The sequence below is a fragment of the Macrobrachium rosenbergii genome, chromosome 48 (genome assembly GCF_040412425.1).
Source record: "Macrobrachium rosenbergii isolate ZJJX-2024 chromosome 48, ASM4041242v1, whole genome shotgun sequence".
In the NCBI taxonomy this organism is placed as follows: Eukaryota; Metazoa; Arthropoda; class Malacostraca; order Decapoda; family Palaemonidae; genus Macrobrachium; species Macrobrachium rosenbergii.
Window position 1 is genome coordinate 36,434,897 of NC_089788.1, and position 27,542 is coordinate 36,462,438.

Sequence of the window (27,542 nt, forward strand, 5' to 3'; positions counted from 1 at the left end):
CTCTCGTTCCGTCGGAAAATTCCGGCAGTCGGGAGGCGGTGCTTACCATATGCTTGTTACTGGCCCCCGGCGGCTTAACCCTGCCGTCGGGTTGATTTGTTTACTTTAAGTTTCTTTGCTTAGTAGGTCCGTCTCTGACAGGGTTTTTCATTCCACCGGAGTTCTCCGGTAGCATGGTATGAAAATACTTATCCCTACATAGTTTAAGTTTCTTAGAGTGGTAGATTCATGTACTTTTCACACTTATAGACTGTTCGTTGTGAGGAGCCCGGATGTGCCGCCATCCTCCACCAACCCTACGGGCATGTGGTGTGTCGGACTCATGCTGGCTGTGCAGTCCGGCTTGATGACTTGATCGTCTGGCATCCGGACGGCTGTGGGGTTTGCTTCGCATCGTATGGATGTCTCCAGGACGAGTCGGTAAGCTAATTACTTCCACTTTACCACATTAGTCACAGTTTATTATTTGGTCACATTTGGCTCTTATATAAACACGGTATTAGCCCTTCTTTGACACTCTGCCCCCTTTCAGGTTGACGAGTCCTTCAAGAAAGAGGCCTTGGGGTCTCTCCGCGCCTGGGTAGCTGGGTTGGGAGGAATGTCCCGGGGGAAACCCTATATCCTCGATGAAAAGCTGAGGGACCTGCTTTATCCCAGCGCCCGGATCACCTGCGGCCGCACCTTCTGATGTGGCCGCACCTATCATCGACCAGATCCGGCCGCGACCCAGCCCCTACAAGAGGACCCCTACACTCGGGGATTACAGAGTCGTCGCTGCGCTCGACCTGGATCTCGAGCCGATGGTCACCGAGCAGGACCAGGGGTAGGTATTGAGGTAAGTGAGGCAGTGGGGCGGCGCCCTCCTTAATCCCCTCCTTCATCATCCTCTTCCTTTCAGGCCTTCACCAAACCTGCTATCTTGAGGGACAGAGTTCAGTCTACTGTCCCCAAGTTGAAGTCGTCATTGAAGGCAAAGGGCTACAAGTCCTCGTCTTCACGAAAAGCCTCTCCTTTCCCCCCGTCGAAGCCAAAGGGTGCTGACCCTTTGCCTTCCGGGAGCAAACTGAGTACCCCGGGCAAAGGAGCGAGTAGATGGGCGACCAAGTCCAGCCCTCCTCGCCAGCCTGCCTTTGACCCGGAGGCGTTTGCAGGGATATTGTTGAAGAGGTTCTCCACGGAGGTAGACACTAAACTAGATAAGCTTACTGAGAAGCTTCAAGATCATGAGAAGCTGATCGCTGATTTTGTCGCTCCGGTGGTGGTGCCGGGGTGCACTATCAGTTCCCCGACACCGCTGCCCTCCCTCCTTTTGACGTAAAGAACCCATGGCGGGTTGCTCTTCGTGCTGTCCAGCATGAAGGCACCTTGACCACTGAGGGCCTAGGTACCAGGCGTCTAGAAGAACTGGAGTTCTTCCCGGCTGATCTCTTGCCCCCCTACCCAGGCTTCGTTAGGCTGACGGAGGAAGCCTGGGTACGCTCAATTGAGGTCCCTACGGAGACGGTGATTTTCCCTAGGGATCAGGCACAATCTGTTCTCCTGCGCACTTTTACCGGGTGGCAGGCGGAGGACACGGAGTTGACCCCCTTCAAGGGCAACTTCAATATGTTTTCTCTTGGTGGTAGGCTACCCACCCCCTGCCTGAACAAAGTTGCTATTGCAACCGCTCAGGCTTGCTGGGAAGGCAAACCCTTGCCTCAGCTCCAGGAATTAGACCCTACATCTCTAATCTTCCCCGGGGGTGACGAGTTCTGGAGGAACGCTCCGTCCACATTTACTGTCGGTAAATTGGACGCAGATTGCGCGTCAAACCAGTTCAGAGAGCAGCTTCCTAAGCTTACAGAAGCTCTCCTGAAGGCTGAGTTCGAAGCACAGTGTCGGTTGAGCCAGTCTTTGAACTCGCTGTGCCTGCCAGAAGTGACCGCCGTCTCCTTTTCAGAGGAACCATTGTTTCAGGTTCTGACTAAATCCCTGTTAGCAGGGTTTCAGTCGGACCTGTTCGACTTCATGGTAGCAAAGATGAACTGCCGTAAGTTCATCTTCGCTGATGCCACCATTCGTCTTGAACCTGACAGGCTCATGAGGAGTTCTTTCTGGGGAACCAACCTTTTCCCGGACGATGAAGTCTCTGGTGTCCTGAGCGAAGCAACCAGGACCAACCAGAGTCTGCGCTCCCGGTGGGGTATCTCCGCTCTTAAGCAGAAGACCTCCGAGTTTAGCGGTTCCCAGAATAGGCCTGGGAAGTGTTACAGGAAGCGCAGGAGACCCCAACATCAGGCGGTTGTTCAGCCAGTCCCGTTCTCAACGGTGAGCCAACCATCCACCTCCAAGGCCCAACCCCAACAGTATGTGCTGGTTCAACCAGCCCAACCCCTTGCTGCACCTACTTATGTCTCCTCGCTGGCATACAACCCTACCTATGAGGGCCGTGGGGTTTTTCACGGTCTTAATAGGAGCGCAAGGGGGGGTAGAGGTCGAGCCCCCTTCAGAGGCAGGGCTGAGCCTGTCTTCTGGAGGAAAAGTGGCCACGGTAGAGGAAGCAAATCTGCTTCCTCTCACTGAGACCAGTTAGGTGGGTGAACACCTTTACTGGTTCAGAGACCAGTGGTCCTTCAGTCCCTGGACACACAGTATCGTGTCCAAAGGTCTGGGTTGGAACTGGATCAGGGGTCCCCCTCCCATGACCAGATTTTACCATCCTTCCTCCAAAAGCCCTACAGGTCTTGGTGACGGAACTACTCAATAAATGAGCTATAAAGAAAGTTAGGCACCTCAAGTTTCAGGCAGGTTTTTCACTGTCCCCAAGAAAGTTTCCGGCCAGCAAATAGTGATTCTAGATGACCGAGTTCCTGGGGTCGTTCGGCTTTCAAATTGAACAAGGAAAAGTCCCGCCTGACTCTGGAGTCTCGGTTTCAGTGGCTGGGTATCAAGTGGGACCTAACCTCGTACAGGTTATCTCTTCCGCCGGCCAAGCGGAAGGAAATCTAATTCTACCAGAAAGTCTCTGAAAGTAACCTTCCGCAAAACTTAAGAGAGGTTTCGCGGCCCTCTTAAGTTTGCTTCAGTGACAGACCTGCTCTTAAAAGTGAGATTAAAGACATCAGATTCAGAGACAGAGTCCCTCATCCCCTCAAATCCTGGAGAGTAGATCCCGCCCGTTGTCCACATCCAGGTTCTCTCGAAGCCTGTTCCACTTCAATTCCCCCTTCCGGCTCTGGTAATCCACTCAGACGCTTCTTTAAGCGGCTGGGGAGGTTATTCACCACAACAAAAAGTCTAAGGGATATGGTCTACAATGTTCCAACAGTTTCATATAAACACCTTGGAAGCTGTGGCAGTGTTTCTAATTCTCAAGAAACTCCGCCCCGCCGGCCAGTTTCACATCAGGCTGGTGTTGGGCAGTGCAGTGGTGGTTCGTTGCTTCAAAAGGGGCAGCTCCAAATCAGGTCGCGTTAACCAGGTGGTGGTAGCTACCTTCTCCCTGGCGAACAAGCACGGCTGGCATTTGTCAGCCACCCATCTATCGGGGGTGCGGAACATAGTGGCGGTCTCCCTGTCCAGGACTACTCCGCTGGACGCGGAGTGGTCTCTGGGCGGGGAATCGTTCAATTGAATTTGCCGCCGGGTTCCAGGGCTCCAGGTGGATCTGTTCGCTGCAAAGAACATTTACAAGCTTCCCTGATACGTGGCTCCCAACCCGGACCCTCAGACCTTTGCCACAGATACGATGTCCATAGTTTGGAACGGTTGGGAGAAGGTGTACTTGTTTCCCCCAATAAACATGTTGTTGAGAGTACTGCACAAACTTAGGTCATTCAAGGGCCATCTAGCTCTAGTAGCCCCTTATTGGCCAAAGAGCAACTGGTTCCCTCTGCTCCAGGAACTCAAGTTGCGGTGTCATCAGATACCCAAATCCAGTCTGACCCACGTAGTACAAACAAAGGCTGTGTCTGCTTTCTTAAGAATTCAGAATGCCCGGGCTTTACGGACCTTATAATGTTTGCTGCAAAAAAGGGGAGCAAACATTGACCCCGTCAACACTCTGTTTCTAGAATCTGATAAGGGAGATTCTATTCTCAGAAAGTATGATGCATAGCAGCAAAGAACTAACATCCTTCTTGAAGGCATCTGAAGCTCAAACTGTGGCTACTAACCTAACGGTTACTTTCTTTAGATCACTGTTTGAAAAATGCCTCGCCCCGGCCACTATTGATGTAGCTAAATCAGCCTTATAGTAGGTATTTCTGATTAGCTTAGCTTCAGTTGCCAGAATTTCAAAGCTATTGGCTATCGCTAGAGGTGATGATCATGTTGATTTCCTTAATATCCCAGCCGGAGAAGTCCTCCTTTCCCCTAATCATAGGTTCCTAGCTAAAAATGAAGACCCTCAGGACAGGTGGTCCCCCTATAAGGTGGTGTCTCTCCCTCAGGACCAATCCTTATGTCCATTATATACCTTAAAGTCTTATCTTCAAAGAACTCCACAGTATAAGTCGGGTCCTCTTTTTATCAGGGAAAAGGGTGGAACTCTTTCGTTGAGTCCCAAAGGTTCACGTGCAGTGGCTACCTTTACTATCTATTTTCTTAATATGAATTTTGCTTAACTTACCGAGTATATGGGATAGAAATCACCTCTAGCGTTTAAACCACTATTTAAAATCACTCGAAGCCCTGAAATTTTCTGCGGTGGCTGTGGGGAGTGTCATCTCCTCACCTTAATTATCCTTATCCTTTTCCTTTTCCCCCCCGCCCGCCTGCCTCATTTATTTCTCTACCTGCCTTTCTGGTTCAATCATGCCTCACTGCCTTGCTCCTCATAATCGATACTAGTATTCCCTGGTTATTATCTGTCTTGTTGGTCGGATTTTAATATGCTGTGAGTTTAGATTAAGGTAGAAGTACTGAGCGGTTTTTATTTTTGTTTCATGTACCTCAATTCCTGATTTTGTATATATCTCATTGTTCTTAGATTTAAGTTTGTATTTCATGTTTATACTATTATGTTAAGGGGGTCTTTTATTCCACCCCTAATTACATTGTAATTTTATCATTCCACTATGTTCTTAGACTTAAGTTTACGTATTCATGGTGTCTTTATACAATTGGGTGTGTGTTGTTCCACCCGTACTTATCTGTTATTAAATCTAATTTTCCTTGATGAGATATCGTAATTAAATCTATTTTTTCATAGCATGTGTTTTTGTTCTGATCACCTTTCGTTTTCTGTTGTAGTTTTGCAGTCTTGGCATGATTCTCTGTCACTATTTCACCGGTTGACACAGGGCTGAACTCAGAAAAGGGATTTTGACAAAGGAAAAATCTATTTCTGAGGGAGGCCCCGTGTCACCCGGTGACCCTCCCAGAAGCAGGTTTGCCCCCCCTACTTGCTCATGCCAAGCCTGGGGGTGGTGCTAGTCTGGAATGAATTCAGATGGCGCTGGAGTCGCCAGCGTGTGGGCGGGTGAGCGTGGGCGCTGGTACGGCCTCTCACTCTTCCCGGGATCTTGACATGGGGATGTCTATCGAGTGTGGCTCTGTGGTTGTGATTCTTTCACTCACCTCGGTTATACCGCGTCTTCATTAGAAGACGCTCGATCTGGGGTAGTAACTCCAGCATTCCTGAAAGCTTTTTCTCTGGTATATTTAGCAATATTTATACCTAGAAATTGAGTTAGAATGGAATTTCACGGCTGACACGGGGCCTCCCTCAGAAAAAGGATTTTGACAAAGGAAAAATCTATTTCTGGGGAGAGACCTGTGTCACCCGGTGAAATAACCTTTCAGCACTTATTTCAAGGTAAAGCTATTGCTAAATATACCAGAGAAAAGCTAAAAAAGCTGCCGGAGTTACTACCCCCGGTGCGAGCTCCATGGTATGGAGTCGTGTATGAGAAAGGGTGAGATTGTCACAATCACAGGCCTCCGCCCTGTAAATCTTCCCAATGTCAAAAGTCCCACCGAGTGAGGTGCCGTTACATACCCCGCACCACTCGCGGACTGTAAACAAGCCGGCGTCACCCTCATTCCACTTTTAGCACGCGTTCGCTGTTGTTGTGATTCTCCTCGTGTGCGCTTTTGTTGGTTTTTTCAAGCAATGGCATCTTCATTGGATTCATCACCTAAGTTGAGTACCATCTCTATGTTTTATTTGGGTGGTTGAGAAGTTTTATTTCCCCCTAGTTATATAATTAGGGGGATTTATTGTCAGTCTCATTCCCACCGCCCGACGCCATGTGACCTTATGTCGGCTCGGACCAGGTCGGGGTTTTTTCCCCGTCCTCCCTTTCCTTATACCCTTTTGTTTATTATTATATATATATTCAATTGGGTTTTATATATATATTTTATTACCCTTCTCTGGGGGAGTCCCTTTTATTGTCGTTTAGGCTTGAGTTTCCCCTAGGGCCTATCCGCCATTATTCCTTGTTATACACGTTATAATTTGGACATTGCTTCCTCCAGGGTTGGGATGTTTTGTTTGAGATGGTACGTTTATGCTTAAATTGCTTATTTTATGCCAAGCGCACGGATGTCTTTGATATTTACAGATATTATCTGAGAAATTTTTGTCTGGAAGGTCGGCCATTTTCCCTCCGCGCTCATATCGCGTGAGGCTTGGTCTCCCTTTCTACATGCGCTTATGATTATTTAGATCATTTCATTTTGCCTAGGCTAAGTTACTGTAAGTTGGTGGAGTAGTTACTTCTCCTGGGTTTCCTTCCCCAGTCCCCAGCTGGGTAAGGTTAGCCTAGGCTATGGCTTGGCGGCCCTCTACTGGCCAGGAGAGAGCTCTGTGTGTAGGGGATTCATGGTGGCTTCCTTTATGTGGCGTTGGTTGGTGAGTGGGGCTGACGCTTTTCCCTCTCCCTATTTTGGCCTTTCCGTTTAGTCTTTACAGTACTAATAGTTAAGCTGGAATAACGAGGGTTCCTCGTGTTGCCTCCTCCTTCCGAGCCACATCTTGGGTTATTCTCCACTTCATGTTTTACCCTCCTAACACATTCTCTCACCTATCGCCTTCCCCCTCCTCCCTCTCCCACCCTTGGTTAGCTTTCATTATATGTTATCTTACCAAGGCCGAGATTTTGCCTTTCCTTTTGCCATAGCCTATACCCCCTCCCTCTGCATTGATTGGCTGTTCTCTTGTCACCTGACCTTATCCGGTCATTCCTTTCGAGACCACAGTAGGGGACCGGGGGTGCTCCCACACCCCTGTTTCCCATCCCTTTCTTTGCTTTGTCTTTGAGTGTTCCATCTCTTCCACTCTTTCAATATCGTTCGTACATGTTCGTCCGATCTTAGAGAGGGAGTAGATTCTCATGGCGCCCGGGGTGTGCCTACCCACTCCCTGGTTGCTACCAGAGACCCACACTCATAGCCTATACATCCCCTCCCTTCTTGTGTCAGCACGCGCGTCTTTTCCCATCCGAGACACCTCGGGTGGGGAGACAGTGTTCTAGTTGCCAGTTGGAGTATCCCACCTGACTGTCTTCTGCCGTTCACACGGTACGACACTTATATTGTCCTCTTCATATTCACCCTTTTCCAGTATCTTCTCTCCACCAGCTATTTACCTTGGTGTTTTTCTTTGCTTGGTGGCCGGATGTTCTTGTTTCCCCTACTCCGGTGGGGACGGTGTTTGGTCGGACGGTGTTCACTACACCTCCTCCGCCGTCACCGTTCTAAGTACAAGACTCTCTCCGGCCCCAAGTGGGAAAAGTATACCCTATAGTAATCTTTCCCCTAGTCGCAGATGTTTTTGTTCACTTCACATACATACTTATTATCTTCCCTTGGCGCCGGATTAACTCCGGCGGCTTCTTGGGGAGTTTTTACATATCCGATAGGCCCTTTATCTCCCCGGTTTACTCCGGCGGGTCCTATCCGGATATATTTTTGTATATATATATAGGTGTGGGTATGTGGGTGTTCATTTATCAATATTTAATGTTATTTAATGATATGTTAACTATCCTCTTGGGACCTTCCCCGTCGCTCCGGATTAACTCCAGCGGTCCCTCTAGGTAGTTAATCATGTTGTTCCAGTAGCCCCCTTTTTCCCCCCGGTTAACTCCGGCGGGGCCTACTTGGATTACTACTATTCTAAGACACTACTCCGGCGGTCTTATTAGCATACTCATTTATCGTTCAACTTACAGATGGTGCGTTGTCAGGAGCAGGGGTGCACCGATGTGCTGAACCAGGCCAGCGGGCATGAAGTCTGCAGGTCCCACTCTGGCTGTGCTGTCCACGTGGGGGACCTGACTGTTTGGCACCCGGACGGTTGTGAGGTGTGCTACGCTCTTTACGAGCAGGTTCTGGACGAGTCGGTAAGAAAATCTTCCACTCCGGATTAACGTTTATCCTCAATTTTGTCTTTGATGGATAATTGTAACATATTCTCCTTTTAGGAGGCCCAATCACCTATCTTCCTTTCCCCCCTTTTCAGTTTGACCGCAGCTCCCGGGACTCCGCCTTATCGACCCTCAAGTCCTGGGTCGGCGGCTTCGAGGAACGTCGGGCAGGGAAACCCTACATCCTCTGCAAGGGCGTTTGCAACGTTCTCTTCCCCGCGCCTGGATCTCGGCTTCCGTTGCGGATGAAATAGCCGCCCCTTAATCGCGGGATCCGGGAGATGACGCAGCCCTCCCAAGAAGAAGTCGCTGCTTGCGGTATCGTAGCGGAGGATGTTGCGGCCCTCAACCTCAACCTGGAGCCTATGAACGTAGACTTGGAACAGCAGTACTTAAAGTACCAATGTCACACCTATCTACACTAAAAGAAAATGCTAAGGCTTGAATACTGTATGAAAGAAAATGTGCATATCTGAATACATATAGGGATAACTTGATTAGTTTCCACCCTGGTAAGAGTGCAGTAACAGTTGTAGGAGTGTTCATGCATAGCTTTAAGCCATATATTTTTAGGAGTACAGTAATGTTGTAAGATTGCTTTGAATGATATTCAAGTGTTTTAGGATGATTGTTTAAGGTATATTTGGTGTTTTAACTATTAAAATAGGCAGTTATAAGCATTTTTATTGCAGATTACAACTTATTGCAGGTGGTTGTGGTCCCTAACCCCTGCGAATACCAGGGGTCGACAGTACAGATAAATTCTTTTTACTAATATTTTTTTTATTTCTCTACAAATGAAGTACTTTCATCTCATCAGAACTGCACCAGTGAGAACAGGGTAACATAATTTTAGACCACCGGAACTGGAAAGGGGCAAACTAATTGATAAGAATAATTACAATGGTTGTTTGTAAGTTGAAGATATTTACCTTATGAAACCTGGGTGCTAATATATAAGGAGCTGAAAAGAAATATTCACTGGCTACAAAATAACTGTTGGTGCTATAAGGAGTATTCCCTAGACAAGGTATGTATGTCGTATAGTGGATGACACACGGACAAATTTTTTTTACTAATATTTTCCCATTATTCTACAGATCAGTTGAGAAAAGGGTGACATAATTTTAGGCAATGCAACCTCAAAAGGGTCAGACTGTTTGATAAGGATAATTACAATGGTTGTTTACACTTGAAAGATATTTTACTTATGAAACCTGGTGCTAACATGAAAAGAACTGAAAAAAAGGAATATTTACCTGCTACAATATAGCTGATGGTGCTGTAAGGAGTAAAATGGAAATCTTCTTTCAAGAACCCATCCAATATGAGAAATGCCACAATATTTTCTGCTCTGTCGCGACTCAGATCCTTAACAATGGCTTCTTGCACTCTTGCATCTTTGGCACCCTTGCCCAGCCATGCATCAACAAGTTTTTGACCTGTACACATTATATAAAATACAGTCATCTACATACAGCACCGCACAAACACAGTTATGATATAAACTTATCATGTGTCTCAAAGTTTCAATAGTAAAACCTTACATGTTCAAAACCACAAGAAAAATTAACAAAACTGATCACTCTTAAAGTTACACATCAAATTTTTCACAGCTATACAGTATAAATATAATTTTATATGAACATTCAAAATAAACACTGAACCTGTTTAGACCAACTGCAATACGTATTTAAATTTCAAATTCTATAACAAATTACCACATAGTTTAACCCTTAAACGCCTACTGGACGTATCATACGTTGACTAAAATTGTCTGTTGGGTGCCGAGTGGACGTACCGTACGTCGACGACAAAAAATTTCAACCTTCGGTCAACTTTGACTCGACCGAAATGGTCGAAAAACGCAATTGTAAGCTAAAACTCTTACATTCTAGTAATATTCAATCATTTACCTTCATTTTGCAACAAATTGGAAGTCTCTAGCACAATATTTCGATTTATGGCGAATTTTTGAAAAAAAACTTTTTCCTTACGTCTGCGCCAGAAATTCTTTCGTCACGTTGTCGTAATGTTTGCACTGTTTTATATTAGTCGTTACATAAAGTTTTATATATGGAAATGTGTGCAATTTCATGTAGAATACAACAGAAAATAACTCATGGTTGTAGCTTTTATCAGTTTTGAAATATTTTCTTATAAATCACGATAACTGCCAAAATTTCAACCTTGGTCAACTTTAACTCGACCAAAATGGTAAAAACGCAATAATAAGCTAAAACTCTTACATTCTAGTAATATTCAATCATGTACCTTCATTTTGCAACAAACTGGAAGTCTCTAGCACAATATTTCGATTTATGGTGAATTTCTGAAAAAACTTTTTTCCTTACGTCTGTTGCCGCTGTAACTCGGCCGAACATCTCAGAAATTCTTTCGTCACATTGTCGTAATGTTTGCATCGTTTTACATTAGTCGTTACATAAACTTTTATATATGAAAATGTGCGCAATTTCATGTACAATACAACAGAAAATAACTCATGGTTGTAGCTTTTATCAATTTTGAAATATTTTCACATAAATCACGACAACTGCCAAAATTTCAACCTTAGGTCAACTTTAACTCAACCAAAATGGTCGAAAAACGCAATTGTAAGCTAAAACTCTTACATTCTAGTCATATTCAATCATTTACCTTAATTTTGCAATAAATTGGAAGTCTCTAGCACAATATTTCGATTTATGGTGAATTTTTTGAAAAACATTTTCCTTACGTCCGCATGCTGGTAACTATATTAACATCTCGAAATTCTTTCGTCACGTTGTCATAATGTTTGCATATTTTATATTTGTCGTTACATACTCTTTTATATATGGAAATGTGCGCAATTTCATGTACAATACAACAGAAAATAACTCATGGTTGTAGCTTTTATCAGTTTTGAAATATTTTCATATAAATTACAATAAATAGAAAAAATTCGACCTTCGGTCAACTTTAACTTGACCGAAATGGTCGAAAACTGCAATTGTAAGCTAAAACACTTACAGTCTAGTAATATTCAATCAATTAGCTTCATTTTTCAACAAACAAGAAGTCTCTAGCACAATATTTCGATTTAAAGTGTGAATTTTTAAAAAAAAACATTTTTTTACGTCCGCGTGTTACGAATTCATGCATCATTTTGTGATAATATTTTCTCTGTGTTGCTTTGATCATTTTACAATTTGTTATATACCAAAATCATCGCAATTTAGTGTACAATACAAAGAAAAAAAATAACCCGTTAGCTTTAACCGTTTTGCTCACAGCGCGATTTGTATAAAATTATATATGAAAAATTTTTTTTTACGCTGTCATATATTTCAATATTTATATATGATAATGATATTTTTTTCATTTCTGATGGTTGCATACTAAACTTCAGGCAATGACAAATGAAAGGAGACAAAAATGAACTCTTAATCTTAAAAACTAAGCGTGCTGTGATTTTTTAAAAAAACTTTTTTTCCGCTTCGGCGCTAACTCCCGAACGCCGCCGGCATACGGGAGACGTTTTTGTAAATAGAGGCTCGGCGTTAGAGGGTTAATCTGCTTCCAAGAAAAGTTATTCTGTTCTTACCAGAAATGTTAACCGATGGGTTAAATACTCCCACATTCTGGTATGAACTTATGTATCAAGAACATAACAACAACAGCTACAAGAAGTCTTTAAATGTCACTCTTACTATCAATACTTCTTTACTTGATACTGTGCTGCATATTTAAAAATATATTGCAGAAAAATGTTCAAAACACCCTCATATAGCAGATACATTTTAATTACAAGTAAAATTTAAAAGGCTTTTCATACTGCATGTTGAAAAATTCCATTATTAGTAAGTATCTTGCTTATGCTAAAAATATTCACGATTTGAAAAAATTACAAAAATGTAGTTTTCCGAAAGAAAAGCAAGCAAGACCCGACCTGCAGTCATGAGAATATAGGGTTTCAACATTTAAAATATCAAAATTTGAAAGTAATTTCAATTTTTCCAAACATTTAGTTTCAAGCACAAGCTGGATATGGTTATTAATATTTATTGACAAGTTAGTTAACTACCAACAGGTGGGAAAAGCTCCATCCACCTGTTGGTCTGTACTCCACTTTGCCTTCCAGCTCAGGATCTGAGGCAGGTGACTTAGGTGGCCATGTATGTAAAGAACTTTGTTTGTTGTAAATATAAATCTTCATTCTTTACATAGGAGACTTACACACTGGTGAGAGATACCCTAGGTACTCAACTGAATGGTAGGTTCACCCAACCAGGAAATGCCATCTTCCTGTTCTGTTTAGGAGCAGAAGGAGGATAAATCTGCACCTAGCTTGCCACACACACATGGGATGATGCAACTGCTAAACTTTTGGAGCATTACATAATGGGAATGTATGCAATTACTTAATGAGGCTGAAAGAACATTGCAACATTTGTTGTCGGAGGCAATAAAACAAACGTGTACCTCTAAGAACTTGTCCCACTGTCTATCCTTCACTCCCCATGTCACGAGAGGACATTAGAAAATGCTGAAACTGGTGCCCAGTCATATATCTTACCTGCAAGCTTATCTGACTAGCTTGTGAAATTATGCTATTATATATTTCATCATTTTACGTCATACAGTGGGTCCCCGCTAGATAGCGGATCAGCAATCGCGGGTTGTTCTGTAGAACTCATCTCCAAATATATGGCGGAAAATTCACTAATTCGTGAATTTTTTTGTAGAGCAATATTTACTAATTACTGTATTTTCATTTTATTTTCAAGACTAAATACACTTTTATGATAAAAAAATTATTTACTAATCTTCAAATATTAATATTAATGTAAACTGCAAAATATCAATAAAAAGCTAAATCAAAGTCCTACAAAATCACAAAACAGCTTACCAATGTAAACACCTCAGTTCAACCTCTCTCTCTCTCTCTCTCTCTCTCTCTCTCTCTCTCTCTCTCTCTCTGTGTGTACATATCCTTTAATGAAAAAACAGCAAAATGTTAATAAAATGTTATTTCACTTACAGAATCCATTTATACTGTATTATTATATTGATCTATTATCATTGTAATACGTATGTATAAAAAAAACGATCGTCTCAACATTTGTAATTGTTTTTACTGATGTAACCATACGTATGTAGGTACGTGTTGCCATATTTTTTTTCTTTCCCTGATTTACTATACTGTACTTCATTGCAAGTTTAGTTGACTCTATAATTATCACGCATATTATAACAGTACACAAGAGAATATTTTATCACTGTTGATATTTTTTCTCTAATCACCATAAAAAAGGGATTTTGACAGAGGAAAAATCTATTTCTGAGGAAGGTCCCGTGTCACTCGGTGAAATTCCATTACAGCACGAATTTCTAGGTATAACAATGCTAGATATACCAGAGAAAAAGAGCTTTCAGGAAAGCTGGGGTTACTACCCCAGTCGAGCGTCTTCTAGGAAGACGTCGGTATAATGAAGGGTGAGTGAAATACCACTACCACGGAAATATACTCGAAAGATCTCTCCTTATCAAAACCCCGGAAAAGAGCGGTGAGCCGTTACAGCCCCACACTCAACACCCGCCAGGACGGCGACACCAGCGCCACCTACTTCATTCCATGCTAGCACTAACCCCAGACTTGGCATGTGCAAGTAGGGGGAGTACTAGGTCAGTTAGGGAGGGTCACGGGTGACACGGGACCTTCCTCAGAAATAGATTTTTCCTCTGTCAAAATCCCTTTTCTGAGTCCAGTCCCGTGTCAGCCAGTGAAATAGTGATAGAGAATCATGCCAAGACTGTCACTACTAGGAAAAAAGGGGGGTAATCTGAAGAAAATGCAAAATTGTAACGAAAATAATTTTAATCAAGCAATCTCTTTCATGAAGCAAGAATACTAAAAGTAAGGTATCTTAAATCTAAGGCACATCAAAAAACTTAGCACTATAAAACAAGGGGAGGTCCCCGGTATGACGGGGAAAAAACCTCAAAAATCTTAAAATTACTTAAAGGTAAGTGAAACATGAAATGTGCACAGAACAAGCAAATACAACCTTAATACTATACACGTAAACTTAGGCTAAACACGTAAGAGACAAGACTAATGAAAATTAACACATACACATATCTGGGGTACGTGGAGCCAAATAAAAACCGTCCAGTACCCCGTAAGAGAAAACAATTATGGCTTGTCAGATTACACTTTTCCATCAGTAGATACAAGATACATCAATATGAGGGGCTAGGCAGTGAGGCATAAACAACCAGGAGAATAAGCAGAGAAGTAAATGAGGCAGGCAGGCGGGGGGGAAAAGGAAAGGATAAGGAAATGATTATTTAAGGTGGGGAGATGACACTTCCCACTGCTATTGTAGAATATTTCAGGGCTTCGAGCGATTTTAAATAGTGGCGTTTAAACACTAGAGGTGATTTCCAACCCGTATATTTTGATAACTCTGAAAAGTCCATATTATGAAAGTAATTAATAGAAGTAGCAACTGCTCGAATATCATGAACTTTAGGAACTGAATCTGGGTTGGCTTGTTTAATGAAATACAGAATTTGTTGCCTTATAGCGTTCAGAGAAAGAGTACCACCTTTCTCCCTGATAAAAAGAGGACCCGACTTACTCTGTGGAGTTCTTAAGAGGTAAGATTTAAGTGTATAAACTGGACATAAAGATTGGTCTTGAGGAAGGGGCACCACCTTCCAAGGAGACCACCTGTCCTGTGGGTCTTCGTTCTTAGCTAAAAATCTAGGGTCAGGGGAAAGGAGGACCTCTCCAGATGGGAGGAAGTTAACAAAACTATCACCTCTAGTGAGAGCCGACAGCTCTGAGATTCTAGCACCTGAAGCCAAGCTAATCAAAAATAAAGTCTTCCTTAACAGATCCTGATAAGAGCAATGGAAGTTATCCAACTCTGATGCTAACTTAAGGACGTCATTGAGAAAACCACGTAACCGAATGTGGACGTGATACTGGTCTCAGACGAAGCGCATGCTCTGGGGATGGATGAAAAATAGGAATCTGTAAGGTCGATTTTAAAGCCGTAAAGAAATACTTTCTTCAATGCCGACTTGACTGTGGTAATAGTGGAGGAGCCAGGCCTTTCTCAAACAGTGACCTAAAGAAGGAAACTCCTAAATTAGTCGTCATGATTTTGGCTTCAGATGCTTTCAGGAAGGAGGCTAATTTTTGACTGCTGAGTCATACTGTCTAAGAGTAGAATCTCTTTTATCTGATTCTAAAAACAGAGTGTTGACAGGGTCAATGTTCGCTCCTTTTTGGGCTGCGAACTTTATAAAGTCCATAAAACTAGGGCATTCTGAATCCTTGAGGAAGCTGACACAGTCTTGGTTTGTACTGTCTGGGTCAGAATGGGCTCGCTTTTAAGGAATCACGAAGACTCCGTAATCCCAGTTCCTGAAGGGAGAGGAACCAATTGCTCTTCGGCCAGATAAGGGGCTACTAGGCTGGTTGACCCTTGAATGTCCTGAGTTTGTGTAATACTTTCAGCAGTAAATTTATTGGAGGAACAGATAAATCTTCTCCCAATTGTTCCAATCTACTGTCAGAGAAGTCTGTGGCTAACGCCTGAGGGTCCAGGTTGGGGGCCTGAAACAGGAGCTTGAAGTTGCTCTCCGTTGAAGAACAGATCCACTTGGAGGCCCAGAACCCAGCGGCAAATCCATTTGAAAGATTCCGACAGATCCAGGGACCACTCCGTCTCCAACGGGTAGTCCTGGACAGGGAAACCGCCACCACGTTCGGACTGCCTTGCTTTCTTTATTGCTCGTTTGTTGAGCAATTCTGTTACGTAATCCTGTAGGATTGATGTGGGTGGCTGGTAAAATCTGGTTAGAGGGGGAGGGTTCTTGATCCAGCTCCACCCCAGTCCCTTGGACACAATGCTGTGTGCCCAAGGGCTGAAGGTCCATTGGTCCCTGAACCAATACAGGCGACCGCCTACCTGTGTTCTCTCAGTGGGAGGGAGCGGGTTTATTCCCTCTACCACGTCCAGGTCTTCCTCTTGGGGTGGTGTTAGACCTTCCTCTGTGGGGGACCTTGCCCCTTCCTCCCCTTGCAACCCTATTGAGGCCGTGAAAGAACCCACGGCCCTCATATGTAGGGTTGTATGCTGGTGAGGACACATAAGAGGGCGCCGCTGGTTGGACCAACACGTACTGTTGGGGGTGGGCCTTAGAAGTAGATGGTTGGGCCACTGCCGAGACCGGGACGGCTTGGACTACCGCCTGATGGGGCCTCTTATGCCTCCTGAAGCGTTTGCCTCCTCTCGTCTGGGGGCCGGCCGATTCTGGGGTCTTGCGCTTATAAGCGGAAATGCCCCAGCGAGAGCAAAGACTCTGATTGGCCCGTGTAGCCTCAGACATAACGGATGTAACCTCGTCTTCAGGGAAGAGGTTAGGTCCCCAGATCGAGCTTTAATGAGCTTGTTAGGCTCGTGGCGGATAGTAGCATCAGCAAAGATGAATTTCCTGCACTCCAGTCTGGCCATGATGAACTCATGCACAGGTCCGACTGGAAGCTCGCCAGGAAGGACTTAGCTAGAACCTGGAAAAAAGGGTTCGTCTGAGCAGGAGACGGCAGTAGCCTCTGTAAGACAGCCGGAGCTCAAGGACCGGGCTAACTTAGTCCGGGCCTCAAACTCCGCCTTCAATAAGGATTCCGGCAGCTTAGGAGCTGTTCACTAAACTGCGTGGAAGCGCAGAGGGGTCCAGCTTCCCGACGGTGAAAGTGGACGGGCGTCCACCCAGAACTCATTACTTCCTGGGAATACCAGGGAAGTAGGATCTGTTTCTTAATTGTGGTAAGGGATTACCTTCAAAGCATGCTCGGGCCGTAGCCAGAGCAACTTTGTCCATGCAAGGAGTGGGAAGGTCTTCTCCCAGGGCGAACATCGTAAAATTGCCCTTGAAAGGGGTCAATTTCGGTTCACTGCCTGCCACTCCGCCAGAGTGCGCAGGAGAGCCGACTGAGCCTGGTCCCTAGGGATGATGACAGTCTCCTAGGAACCTTGTCTGACCGAATCCAGGCTTCTTCTGTGAGCCTCACGAAGCCTGGATAAGGGGGCAAGAGATCGGGGGAAGAACTCCAACTCCTCCAACCGTCTCGTGCCCAGACCCTCCACTGTAAGTTTGCCATCATGTTGATGGCCCGGAGTGAACGCCAAGGGTTACCGACATCGAACGGCGGGAGGTCCGCAGTGTCGGGAATAGTATACTGTGGTTCTGCTTGGAGGTTGGCGAGCCAAACCTGCCAGTATGTTGTCATAATTGGCAAACTTATCGGAGATTTTTTCAAACCTAGAATCTAGGTCCTCCGTAAACTTTTGTAAAGTTCAGTGGCAAGGGCCTGTGCATCGAAGAAGGTTGAGGAGGGCTTGGTTTTGCAGCCCTCTTACTCGCGCCTTTGCCGGAGGAACTAGATTTGCTCCCGGAGGCTACCGGTCCTGAAACCTTAGCCTTCGACGGGGAAGGGCGATGCCTTCTTGGAAGTCGAGGACTTGTAGCCCTTCGCCTTCCATGAAGTCTTCAACTTCAACTTGGGGATAGCAGACGGAGCTCTATCACCCAAGGAGGAAGACTTCACAAAACCTGCAAATGAAGACACTGATGAAGCAGGGGAGTCAAACAAAGGGGCCCGCCCCAACATCCTCACTTACCTCACCACTTACCACCTGGTCCGGCTCCGTATTCATTGGTTCCAGGTTGAGATTTACATGCGCAACATCCTCCGAGACTTCAGCGTATAGGATATCCACTTGAGGTGGCTGGGTCGCATCCCGGATTTGTTGGATGATTGGGGTGGCAAGATCTTCAGGCACTGCAGCCGCCACCCGTGCGCCGGGTAAAGCAAGTCCTCAACCTGGCATCGAGGACGAGGGCTTCCCCGGACGGAACATTCCTGCCGAACCCAGCCACCCAGGCCCGGAGGGATTCCAAGGCAGACTTCTTGGAAGCTTCGTCCGCCTGCAAGGAAACCAGCACTTAGTTAGGAACGAAAAGTCAGACCGGGAATATAAACAATATACAACATGAGGAGCATGAACCGGGGGAAGGAAGACTGTCACTTACCGACTCATCCTGGATGGTTGAGCAGAGAGCAAAGCAAACCTCACAACCATCGGGTGCCAAACAACCAGGTCGCTAAGTCGGACCGCACAACCAGCGTGGGTCCGGCATACTACGTGCCCGTAGGGTTGTTGAAGGGAGGCGGTACACCCCGGCTCCTCACAGCGAACAGTCTGTAAATATAAAAGTACATGAACCTCACACTCTAAGCAATCTAAAGCCGGCAAGGCCGGGAAACTCAACTACAACCGGAATACTCCGGCGGAGAAGAACTCCCTTATCATAAACTGGGCCAATAAGCTCTAAATGCACAGAGTGGAAGGTAAGGGTTTCAGACCCCGGAGGACTCCGGGGAATGAAGGAACGAGAAACCAGGAACTAACCATAAGGGCTGCCAGAAAAATAACGGCGGAGCCCCGGGTGTAGGACCGGACTCACGTATATATGGATAAACAGATTTATCTAAAATTAAAAACAAAATAATAATAATAATAATAATAACAAGTGATGGTAATTACTCCGGAGACCGGAGGGGTCCGCTTCCCTTACGTGATATAGAAACTTCCCACCCTTACCTCCCCGCCGGAGAAACAAGACGGGTAAAGTGCTCTATGTTCGTAACATAAGGCGGAGCAACACATTTCACCCTAACTACGTAGCCCGACGGGGAGACGAGAGGTATGAGAAAGTGATTCGAACACGTTCGAGCAAACAAACCACCCACCCCACCACAGCAGATGCTGGGGATGGTATGGGAGGGAGCGAATCCCTCTACCAATAGGAGGAGTCCCTGAACTCGGAGAAAACGCCATCTAGCGTCACCCGCACGAGTCGCAAGGCTGAGGGGAGGAGGGTGGAGCAGTGGAGAGGAGTAGGCTACCCAGAAGGGGACAGGAGACAGGGAGAAACATGTCACCCACTCAACTGCATCCTTCCCTCCAAATGAACTTGGAAGGGTAGCCTACTCCAGGGAGCTACACAACCCAAGCCAACTCCTTGCTAGGCGAAGCCTCATTATGGGCCTAACCTAGTATAGGTTAGGAAAGAGGAAGGAGTGTAAAGGGGAGGAGGAAGCAGCAGGGAGAGAAATTTTTGTGCCGAGAGCCAACCGGGATCGAGAAGGGGGGGTAAGGAGGCGACTAGCCTAGAGGAAACACATCCAAAGAACTCGATTCCCCCAAATGGAGGAAGAGAACTAAGGGGCTCACTCTACCCACCGTAAAACGACCCCGGAGGAAACAGCAACCAAAACTCCCTCAACCTGATCTCCGCACCCAGGGCAAGGGGATGGAGCTTACACTACAAAATACCATCACACATAAACAATCAAAATCAAATTAAGCTCATTAGGGAGCGTAGCCTACCTCGGGGGAGAGGCCGATTGGAGCTGTCGCTACCACCAGAGGCAAACCACACAACCAAAAAACAATAAAAAAATAAATAAATATACTAAAAATAAAAGAAGAGCACCATCTTCAAGTATAAAATAATAGCCTACTTGAGACCAAAATGAAAATGAACCCAACCTGGGGGGGGGGGTACTTGGACGGGGCATCACCCTAATAAAGGCCGATAGGCCGATAATGCAATTCAAAAACTAAAAAGGGAGGGGAGCCACCGCAAGGAACCACCAGGAAGGAAATCAAGGGGTTAAAATCTTTCTATAACGACGAGGAGACAACTCCAACCGAAAGAACAGAAGGAGTCGCCTCGCCGCCATGACATGACATGGCGGGGACGCCGTGGCGTCATAAGAAGATCTCAATATTTATGAAAACATGAGACCAAAACAGCCAATAAAACAGAACAAAAAACCCCACAAGAAGATGGTACTTAACTTAGAGATGGAAAAGGTGCTCGATGCCATTGTAGATGATGAAAACAATCCAAAAAGGGACGAGCACACAAAAGAAACAAATTTATCACGTGCTAGAAAATGGAATGAAGTAGGTGGCGCTGGTGTCGCCGCCCTGGCGGGTGTTGAGTGTGGGGGCTGTAACGGCTCACCGCTCTTTTCGGGGTTTTGATAAGGAGAGATCTTTCGAGTATATTTCCGTGGTAGTGGTATTTCACTCACCCTTCATTATACCCGACGATCTTCCTAGAAGACGCTTTCGACTGGGGGTAGTAACCCCAGCTTTCCTGAAAGCTCTTTTTCTCTGGTATATCTAGCATTGTTATACCTAGAAATTCGTGCTGTAATGGAATTTCACCGGCTGACACGGGACTGGACTCAGAAATATTTAAAATCAGAATTTCATATGAAAGCAACACAAGATTATACTTTGCTCTCCTCCCCAGCCTGTCAAGTCAAGTCTTGTCCCCAGCTACTGTGATGAGACTTCATTTGTAAACACCAGTTCTCTCTCTCTCTCTCTCTCTCTCTCTCTCTCTTAATGAAATATGAATTACTTTATCATAAAATTTATGCACAAAATAATAATTCCATCAACACATTCATTTCTTTTAGCAACTAAAAAAATATTTTCCTAGTTCTTTCATTAGTAGGCTCAATCAGCTAATTCTGAGAAAAACATTACAAATGTCGGGAGATCGTTTTTTTTAATACATACCATGATGATAACAGATCAGTATAATAGTACATTACAACATATATACTCGTGTAATGCACAATCTCGCGTATTGTGCGACCCCAAAATTTTCACCCTTAAAAAACGTTTTGACACCGGAAAAACCTATTTTTGGTAGTTGCTGTTGAGTCCTCAAGGAGTTACCTTCCATGGTCTACCAGAGCTCCATAGTGACCAAACTAATATCAAAGAATTCTCTTCTAGTTGGTCTTTTTAGCCAGGTATTGTGTTGTAATGATTAATTTATAACACATGATGGAGTATATAATGGACTCAAAGATAAGAGGGCACTTTCCTTATCTTCAGTGAAGCTGAACCTAGATATTCCAATGTCAAAAGAACCTACTGCGCATGCGTGTCCACCTTCTTGTTTACAACCGGGCCATTTAACACCAAGGAGCCATTACTCTCTGTTGGTCAATGCAGGATGATCTCTTGTCCAAATCCCATGCCTTTTCGTCAGGGAAGTGGGAGGGTTTTAAGGGCTCAACAGCAACTACCAAAAATAGGTTTTTCCTGCGTCAAAACCTGTTTTTTTTTATAGCGTAGTCACTTGTTTCGTCCTCAAGGAGCTTTATAAAGAAATTGACAGGTGACAAAAAAGGCTTAAGCTCTCAATTTTTAATCCCAACACCCAAAAGGAAAAAACATTTCTGGTCTGAGGTCAAGCCACAGATTTCAAATCCCATTCTTTATTCCAAATACTCTTCAGGTTTTGGTACCAAGGAAGCAAGATACTATACATGAACTTACGTTTTAGGATGTAGTTCTACAGTGGCTTACCTAAGCATGCCAGGTTTGGTTGCAGTACTGTCGCCCTTCTCCCAGCGATAATTAGCATACTCACCGTCACTAAGACCCTGGTTTTCTGCCGTAGCACCTAGGTGTTAGGACTAACCACGCCACCTACTGATACACAGTGTAGTTGAATTTGTTCGAGCATGTGGCAATAATTTAACTGATTACTACCCTGTACATTCGGAGGCTTCTTCGTAGAGACATTTCTGAAGAAGGCCAACGACATACTTGCTTTGCTAAAATCATGTGACCTAGGAAAGGAGTGTGGATTTGCCTTTTTAATGAGACACACTACAATCATTCTCACCCCTTGTAGGGAAAGTGGTTAGTTTGTGCCAGGGTGTAGGAAAATAGGACCCTCTGGGATGTTTGCCATGACTTCTAGGTAAATCTTAAGTGCTTGAACCGGGCATAATGTCTTGTCTGCTAAATTAAGTTTTCTTATAAGATTTCCTTTTTAAAGGATCCTCATTCTTGGCCAGGAATGATGGGCCTGGGGACAATAATTGATGGTCAGCTGTTTGCGTGGTGCATCATCCTCATCTAAGAGAGCCCAGTTCACTAATACGAGCTCCGATGCTAATGCAAGCCAGAAGATTGCCTTTTGTAGCATGTGCATTATGGTTGTATTGGGTCTGCTGAATTAAGGGGTTGATAGAAATCTAAGCACCTTGTTGAGGGACCAAGTAATTGGAAGCCTTTCAGGAGTGGGCCTTTGTAGAGCAAAAGACTTCAGAAGGGAAGTGACAACTTCTATACTGGAGTCAATCCCGAATCCATAAAGCAAGTGTTCTGTTAATGCAGCCTTGTATGCCACGACTGTTTTAACCACAAAGTGTTTGTTTCAAAAGGGTATCCAGAAAAATAAACAGTGTTTTCATAGAAATCTCAATTGGGCTCTTAGTATGGATATAATCTAACTATATATTCCATACGGACTGGTATTGCCGGATAAATGATGTCTGTAATTTTTGCACTAGGTACTAGCAATGTTGGGTGAGTAATTTTCACGATAGATATTTTTTAAAAATCCATACACAAAGGTGTCGGCTCAGAAAGGAGAATGCATAAACGACATTCCTTCCTGTTGTCTGGGATAGAACAGCAGACGATAGTGGAATTGATCTTTTCATCCATTGTTGAAGTAATAGGCACCAATGCCTGTTTGGCCAATTTGGGGCTACAGTAAACCCCTGTACTCATGGGGGATGCATTCCAGACACCCCCGCGAATAGTTAAAATCCGCGAATACTTGCTACCTCACTCTAAAAACACTTATAACTGCTTATCTTGAAAGTTCAAATACCAAATGTATATTTAAAGTATCATCCTACATCAAACATACCTTAAATTATTATCCTATTACTGTATTAATCTTTGAAATTCTATTATTAATATAATTTCAAAGTCACCTTACACATAGTACCCTAAAAATATATACATATCTTACCAAGGTCCCTATACATTGACAAAACACTTACCTCGGCTGTTATTGGTATCTCTGGCCAGCTTGACATGCTCTCTATATATCCTCAAACAAAGACCTACTGAACTAAAATGCCGAGATACAAAACTAGACTTTGTCTAGAAAATTAACGAAAGCATTTCAGCATAAGCTACAGTCATGAAATGTAATCTCACACCCCATAAAAATGGAAATTATAACTTGAGAAAAACCAGTCTCACAATTAAAGCGATAACTATTTAAATCAATCGAACTAGTGATTCTAAACCAACCAATACTAGTGACTAACACCCCGGTCACCAAACAAAATAAAAATGTCATCATTACTCAACCAGAATTCATTCTATGGCCATCAGAAAGCCGTCCCTCAAAGTGGCTGTCTTATTCACAAACACAGCTCAAAAGAGCGATCACATCAGTTGCAAATCGAAGTGAATACCCATTTTACGGTTCCTCTATAATATACACATTAGAGAACGCATGTACGCACACATCCACTTGATAATCCCTCCCTTGAAGTGTGACGTCACCGTCAGATTCAATGTTCCGAAGGAACTCCGCCTTCTCAACCCATAGATATCACAAAGCTTCCATCCATCTGCCACGTTTTCCCCATGCATCTTGGTCATGACTGGAAGCCATGAATGAGGGAGTTGGACACCCGCTGTCTCTAACCGCGGAAAATACCGACGTCAACACAGAAGCCACTTGCACAGGAAACTACGTTTTCACCAGCCAGCAATTAGTCAGCTTGATCAGTCTGGGCACCATGCAAACATCAGTAATAGAAGCTCGGCCCACCTACCACTGGGCGTCCTTGCCCAGGCACAACAAATATCCATAACAAAAGTTCAGTAGGGGCCGACTCAGAAATCATGACATACAATATGCAATAAATAAAAAGGTTGCCTGTCCCATAGGCACGACTGTAATTCTAATAAACAGTTCATTGTAAAACACATCTCTACATCTTGAATTCCTAAGTTAATTCTTGTTTGCTATGTAGGCTAGGCTACCGTATATGTATACGATATACCACAGTATAGGCTAAGTTAATTCTTGTTTGTTACGTAGGCTAGGCTACCGTATATGTATACGATATACCATAGTGTAGGCTAAGTTAATTCTTGTTTGTTATTCAATTTCTCTTTGTATTGAATTATCATAAGTCACTCTGCATGAACCTCCACAATTAGCTGATATTAATAATTACTATACTGTGTATGTACAGAGTATACTATACTTTATAGTGTGGGGTAGGCTACCATATATGTATACATGGTACCGAATACCCTAGTGTAGGCTAGGTTATATTCGAGATATGTTTTTCAACAAACGATGGGTTTTTTGGAACCTAACCCCATCGTAAGTAGGATAGTACCTGCATAAGCATTTTTAGTTTTTTTGTGTTTGAACTATCAAAATAGGCAGTTCTAAGTGTTTTTAGAAAGGTTCTAAGTATTCGAGAGTTCTAACTATTCAAGGGGGGTTGTGGTATGCATCCCCTGTTGAATATATATATATATTTACTGTGTGTGTGTATGTATATATATATATATATATATATATATATATATATATATATATATATATATATATATATATATATATATATATATATATATATATATATATATATATATATATATACACACAGTATACACACACACACACACACACACACATATATATATATATATATATATATATATATATATATATATATATATATATATATATATATATATATATATATATATATATATATATATATATATATATATATATATATATATATATATATATATATATATATATATATATATATATATATATATATATATATTATATATATACACACACACACATACACACATATATATATATATATATATATATATATATATATATATATATATATATATATATATATATATATATATATATATATATATATATATGTCAATGACATTGTTTACAGATACTATCTTCTCATCAAAACTTTGAATCAGTCTAACCAGCAATCCTCAAGTTATGACAAAGATATGTTCCTAATGACACATCATAAGCCAGTTTTCAGCTTAAGTCGGAACACAACTAAATAAGCATGAGCTTTAAAGTGAATAAACCAACCCTCTACTGGCTATAAACTCTCCACTTTCACTTCCTTCCCCCTTTCACTTTTTGAGGCCCCAAACAACCTTTTAGCCTTCACCTGAATTGGCATAAGCATCAGTGGAATATGCCGTTGATACTGGTCCTCCATCAGGAGACCACTAGGCTGCTTCATAATCACTGCAGAGTGCATGGGAGCCGATCCTTTACTATGTTCCAGAATGCGATCTTTGTTTTAATCCAGTAATTGTGGCCACAGTCAAATGGCTTAGGCCTAGTGTGAGGCCAATTTTAATTTTTGTGTGTTTTGCCCTTTTCAGAGTGTTTCAGTGTCTAATTCCACCTAAATAGCGATGGCATTCCTTTTCTTACAAGCACTGCCATCAGAAGAGTCACTTTTACTTTTGGGAGGCATGATTAACCCCTTCCCTTTCAGATTTCTTTGCAAAAATATGTAAAAAAATTTAGCAGGCTTTTAAAATTTATTTTTTGGTTGTTCTGTAAAAGATGTGTAGTGCATAATTTTTTTTAAGTATTAAAACTTAGGAAGATATCAAACTTTAAAATATGTCATTTTTACATTCCCAAGTTAACTCGAAAGTCATAGATTACACTATTTTCACTGTATTTTTTTAATTATGCAGTATTATAAAGAATTACTTTGGCTGTTAGAAAAGTAAAAAAAAAAAGGATAAAATCTAGATTCATACAACATTCAAAATTTATTATTTTCTCTATGCTTTGAAAGGTTGTGAACTTGGAGAGAATGTCGCAGGAGCAGCGCCTTTAATTGGAAGTTCACAAAGTAAACAAGATGCACTGCCATCTATTGACAAAAATGCATACTAAACATTTCCCATGGGGAGAGGAAGTGTAGACAATGGGAATTCATCAAGAATGAGTAAATTTGGGAAGATAGAAATATGTAAGAATAATTTACGAGTATGAACAATTGTTTTCGTGATTGCAAAAAGAATGCATGGTAGTTAGTAACGAGAATACTTGGGATACTCAGGGAAGAAGTTAAGGGCACAAGGTTAGAAAAAAACAGAAATAACACAACACAGTGTCCAAGGAACCAAATGGAATACGAGCGGAAGTAAATAAAGCGTAGCTTCAGTGCAATGCTTGGTGATGGAGTATTCTGCCTCGCTCAACAAACTAGTTCCCTTGTGAAGTTCATATTTATGATGCAAATGTCGGAAGTCAAAGCAAGAATTGTTTGATCATTAACGGGGACCGCGTCGTAATCATGAAACATCGTAGGTCGAGACCGTCGTGACCCGAGGATCACTACTCCTTTTTCTCTTCATGTAAGCTTCCAAAGAATAAGGAAAAATTATTCTAGTCAATGGACTGTTTCCTTGCTCATATGGGAAGTCTTCAGGACTAAACTACATATTGACATACAAAGTTTTTATTACTACTGCAGACTTTGTGGCTATGCCTAAATTTTAAACTTGATGTCCTTGGGTGCTAAATTTCTACTGGTCTGTGGGTCTCATTGTTTTGCTGGTGGTCTCTGTAGCAGAAAGGGCATCCCTGGTGCTCCATAGGCCACGCTCTATGCCATGGCTTGCAGCAAAGGGCAAGGGCAAGGGGGTGAGTCCCGTCTCTGGCTTATAGTCTTAGTTTGCTGCATTATTGGTAATCGTGTTCAGGGGTGCTCTGTCGCTCATGTCTCCCTTCAGATTCTCAAGGACATCCTGTGGTTTTCTTGAAGAAGGGAGGGTGAAGTCCGTGTTCCTCTATACATTTAATGCAGGGTGTTGTTCATTTATACTCACAGCTTCTGCTATTTGCAATTTGTGGAACCAGGCTTCTCTATGCACAATCTCTGCACTTTCTAATAATTCATCCATTGTTGGTTGTTTATGTAGCATTGGATTAGTGCCCATTGGTTGCGATGGGCCTGCAATTGCCTGTGTAGAGTAGTAGTGGTGTGGCTTATGCTGCAATTGCTGATGGCTTGACATGTTCCTTTGGAACATTTAAATTTGCATACTGTACTACATTGGTTGACTCCCACATTTCTCTAAGGGGGGCCATGCTATTTCACATTACAAGGTTGCTGACTAAGTTTGGGCGGCATTAGACACGTAAGGAAATACTCTCGTTAGGATTCATAGG

At 43.2% G+C, this 27,542-nt stretch overlaps 1 protein-coding gene across 4 annotated transcripts in view; it reads right to left on the reverse strand.

Annotated features, from left to right (window-relative positions):
* The window catches only part of LOC136831343 (ATP-dependent DNA helicase Q1-like), a 443,841-nt gene that overhangs the window by 75,972 nt on the left and 340,327 nt on the right, over positions 1-27,542 (reverse strand). For all 4 annotated transcript variants that reach the window (XM_067091647.1, XM_067091648.1, XM_067091649.1 and 1 more), the window contains one exon: positions 9,614-9,796. In XM_067091647.1, the coding sequence (XP_066947748.1) occupies positions 9,614-9,796 (183 nt within the window). The remainder of the gene's footprint in view (positions 1-9,613; positions 9,797-27,542) is intronic.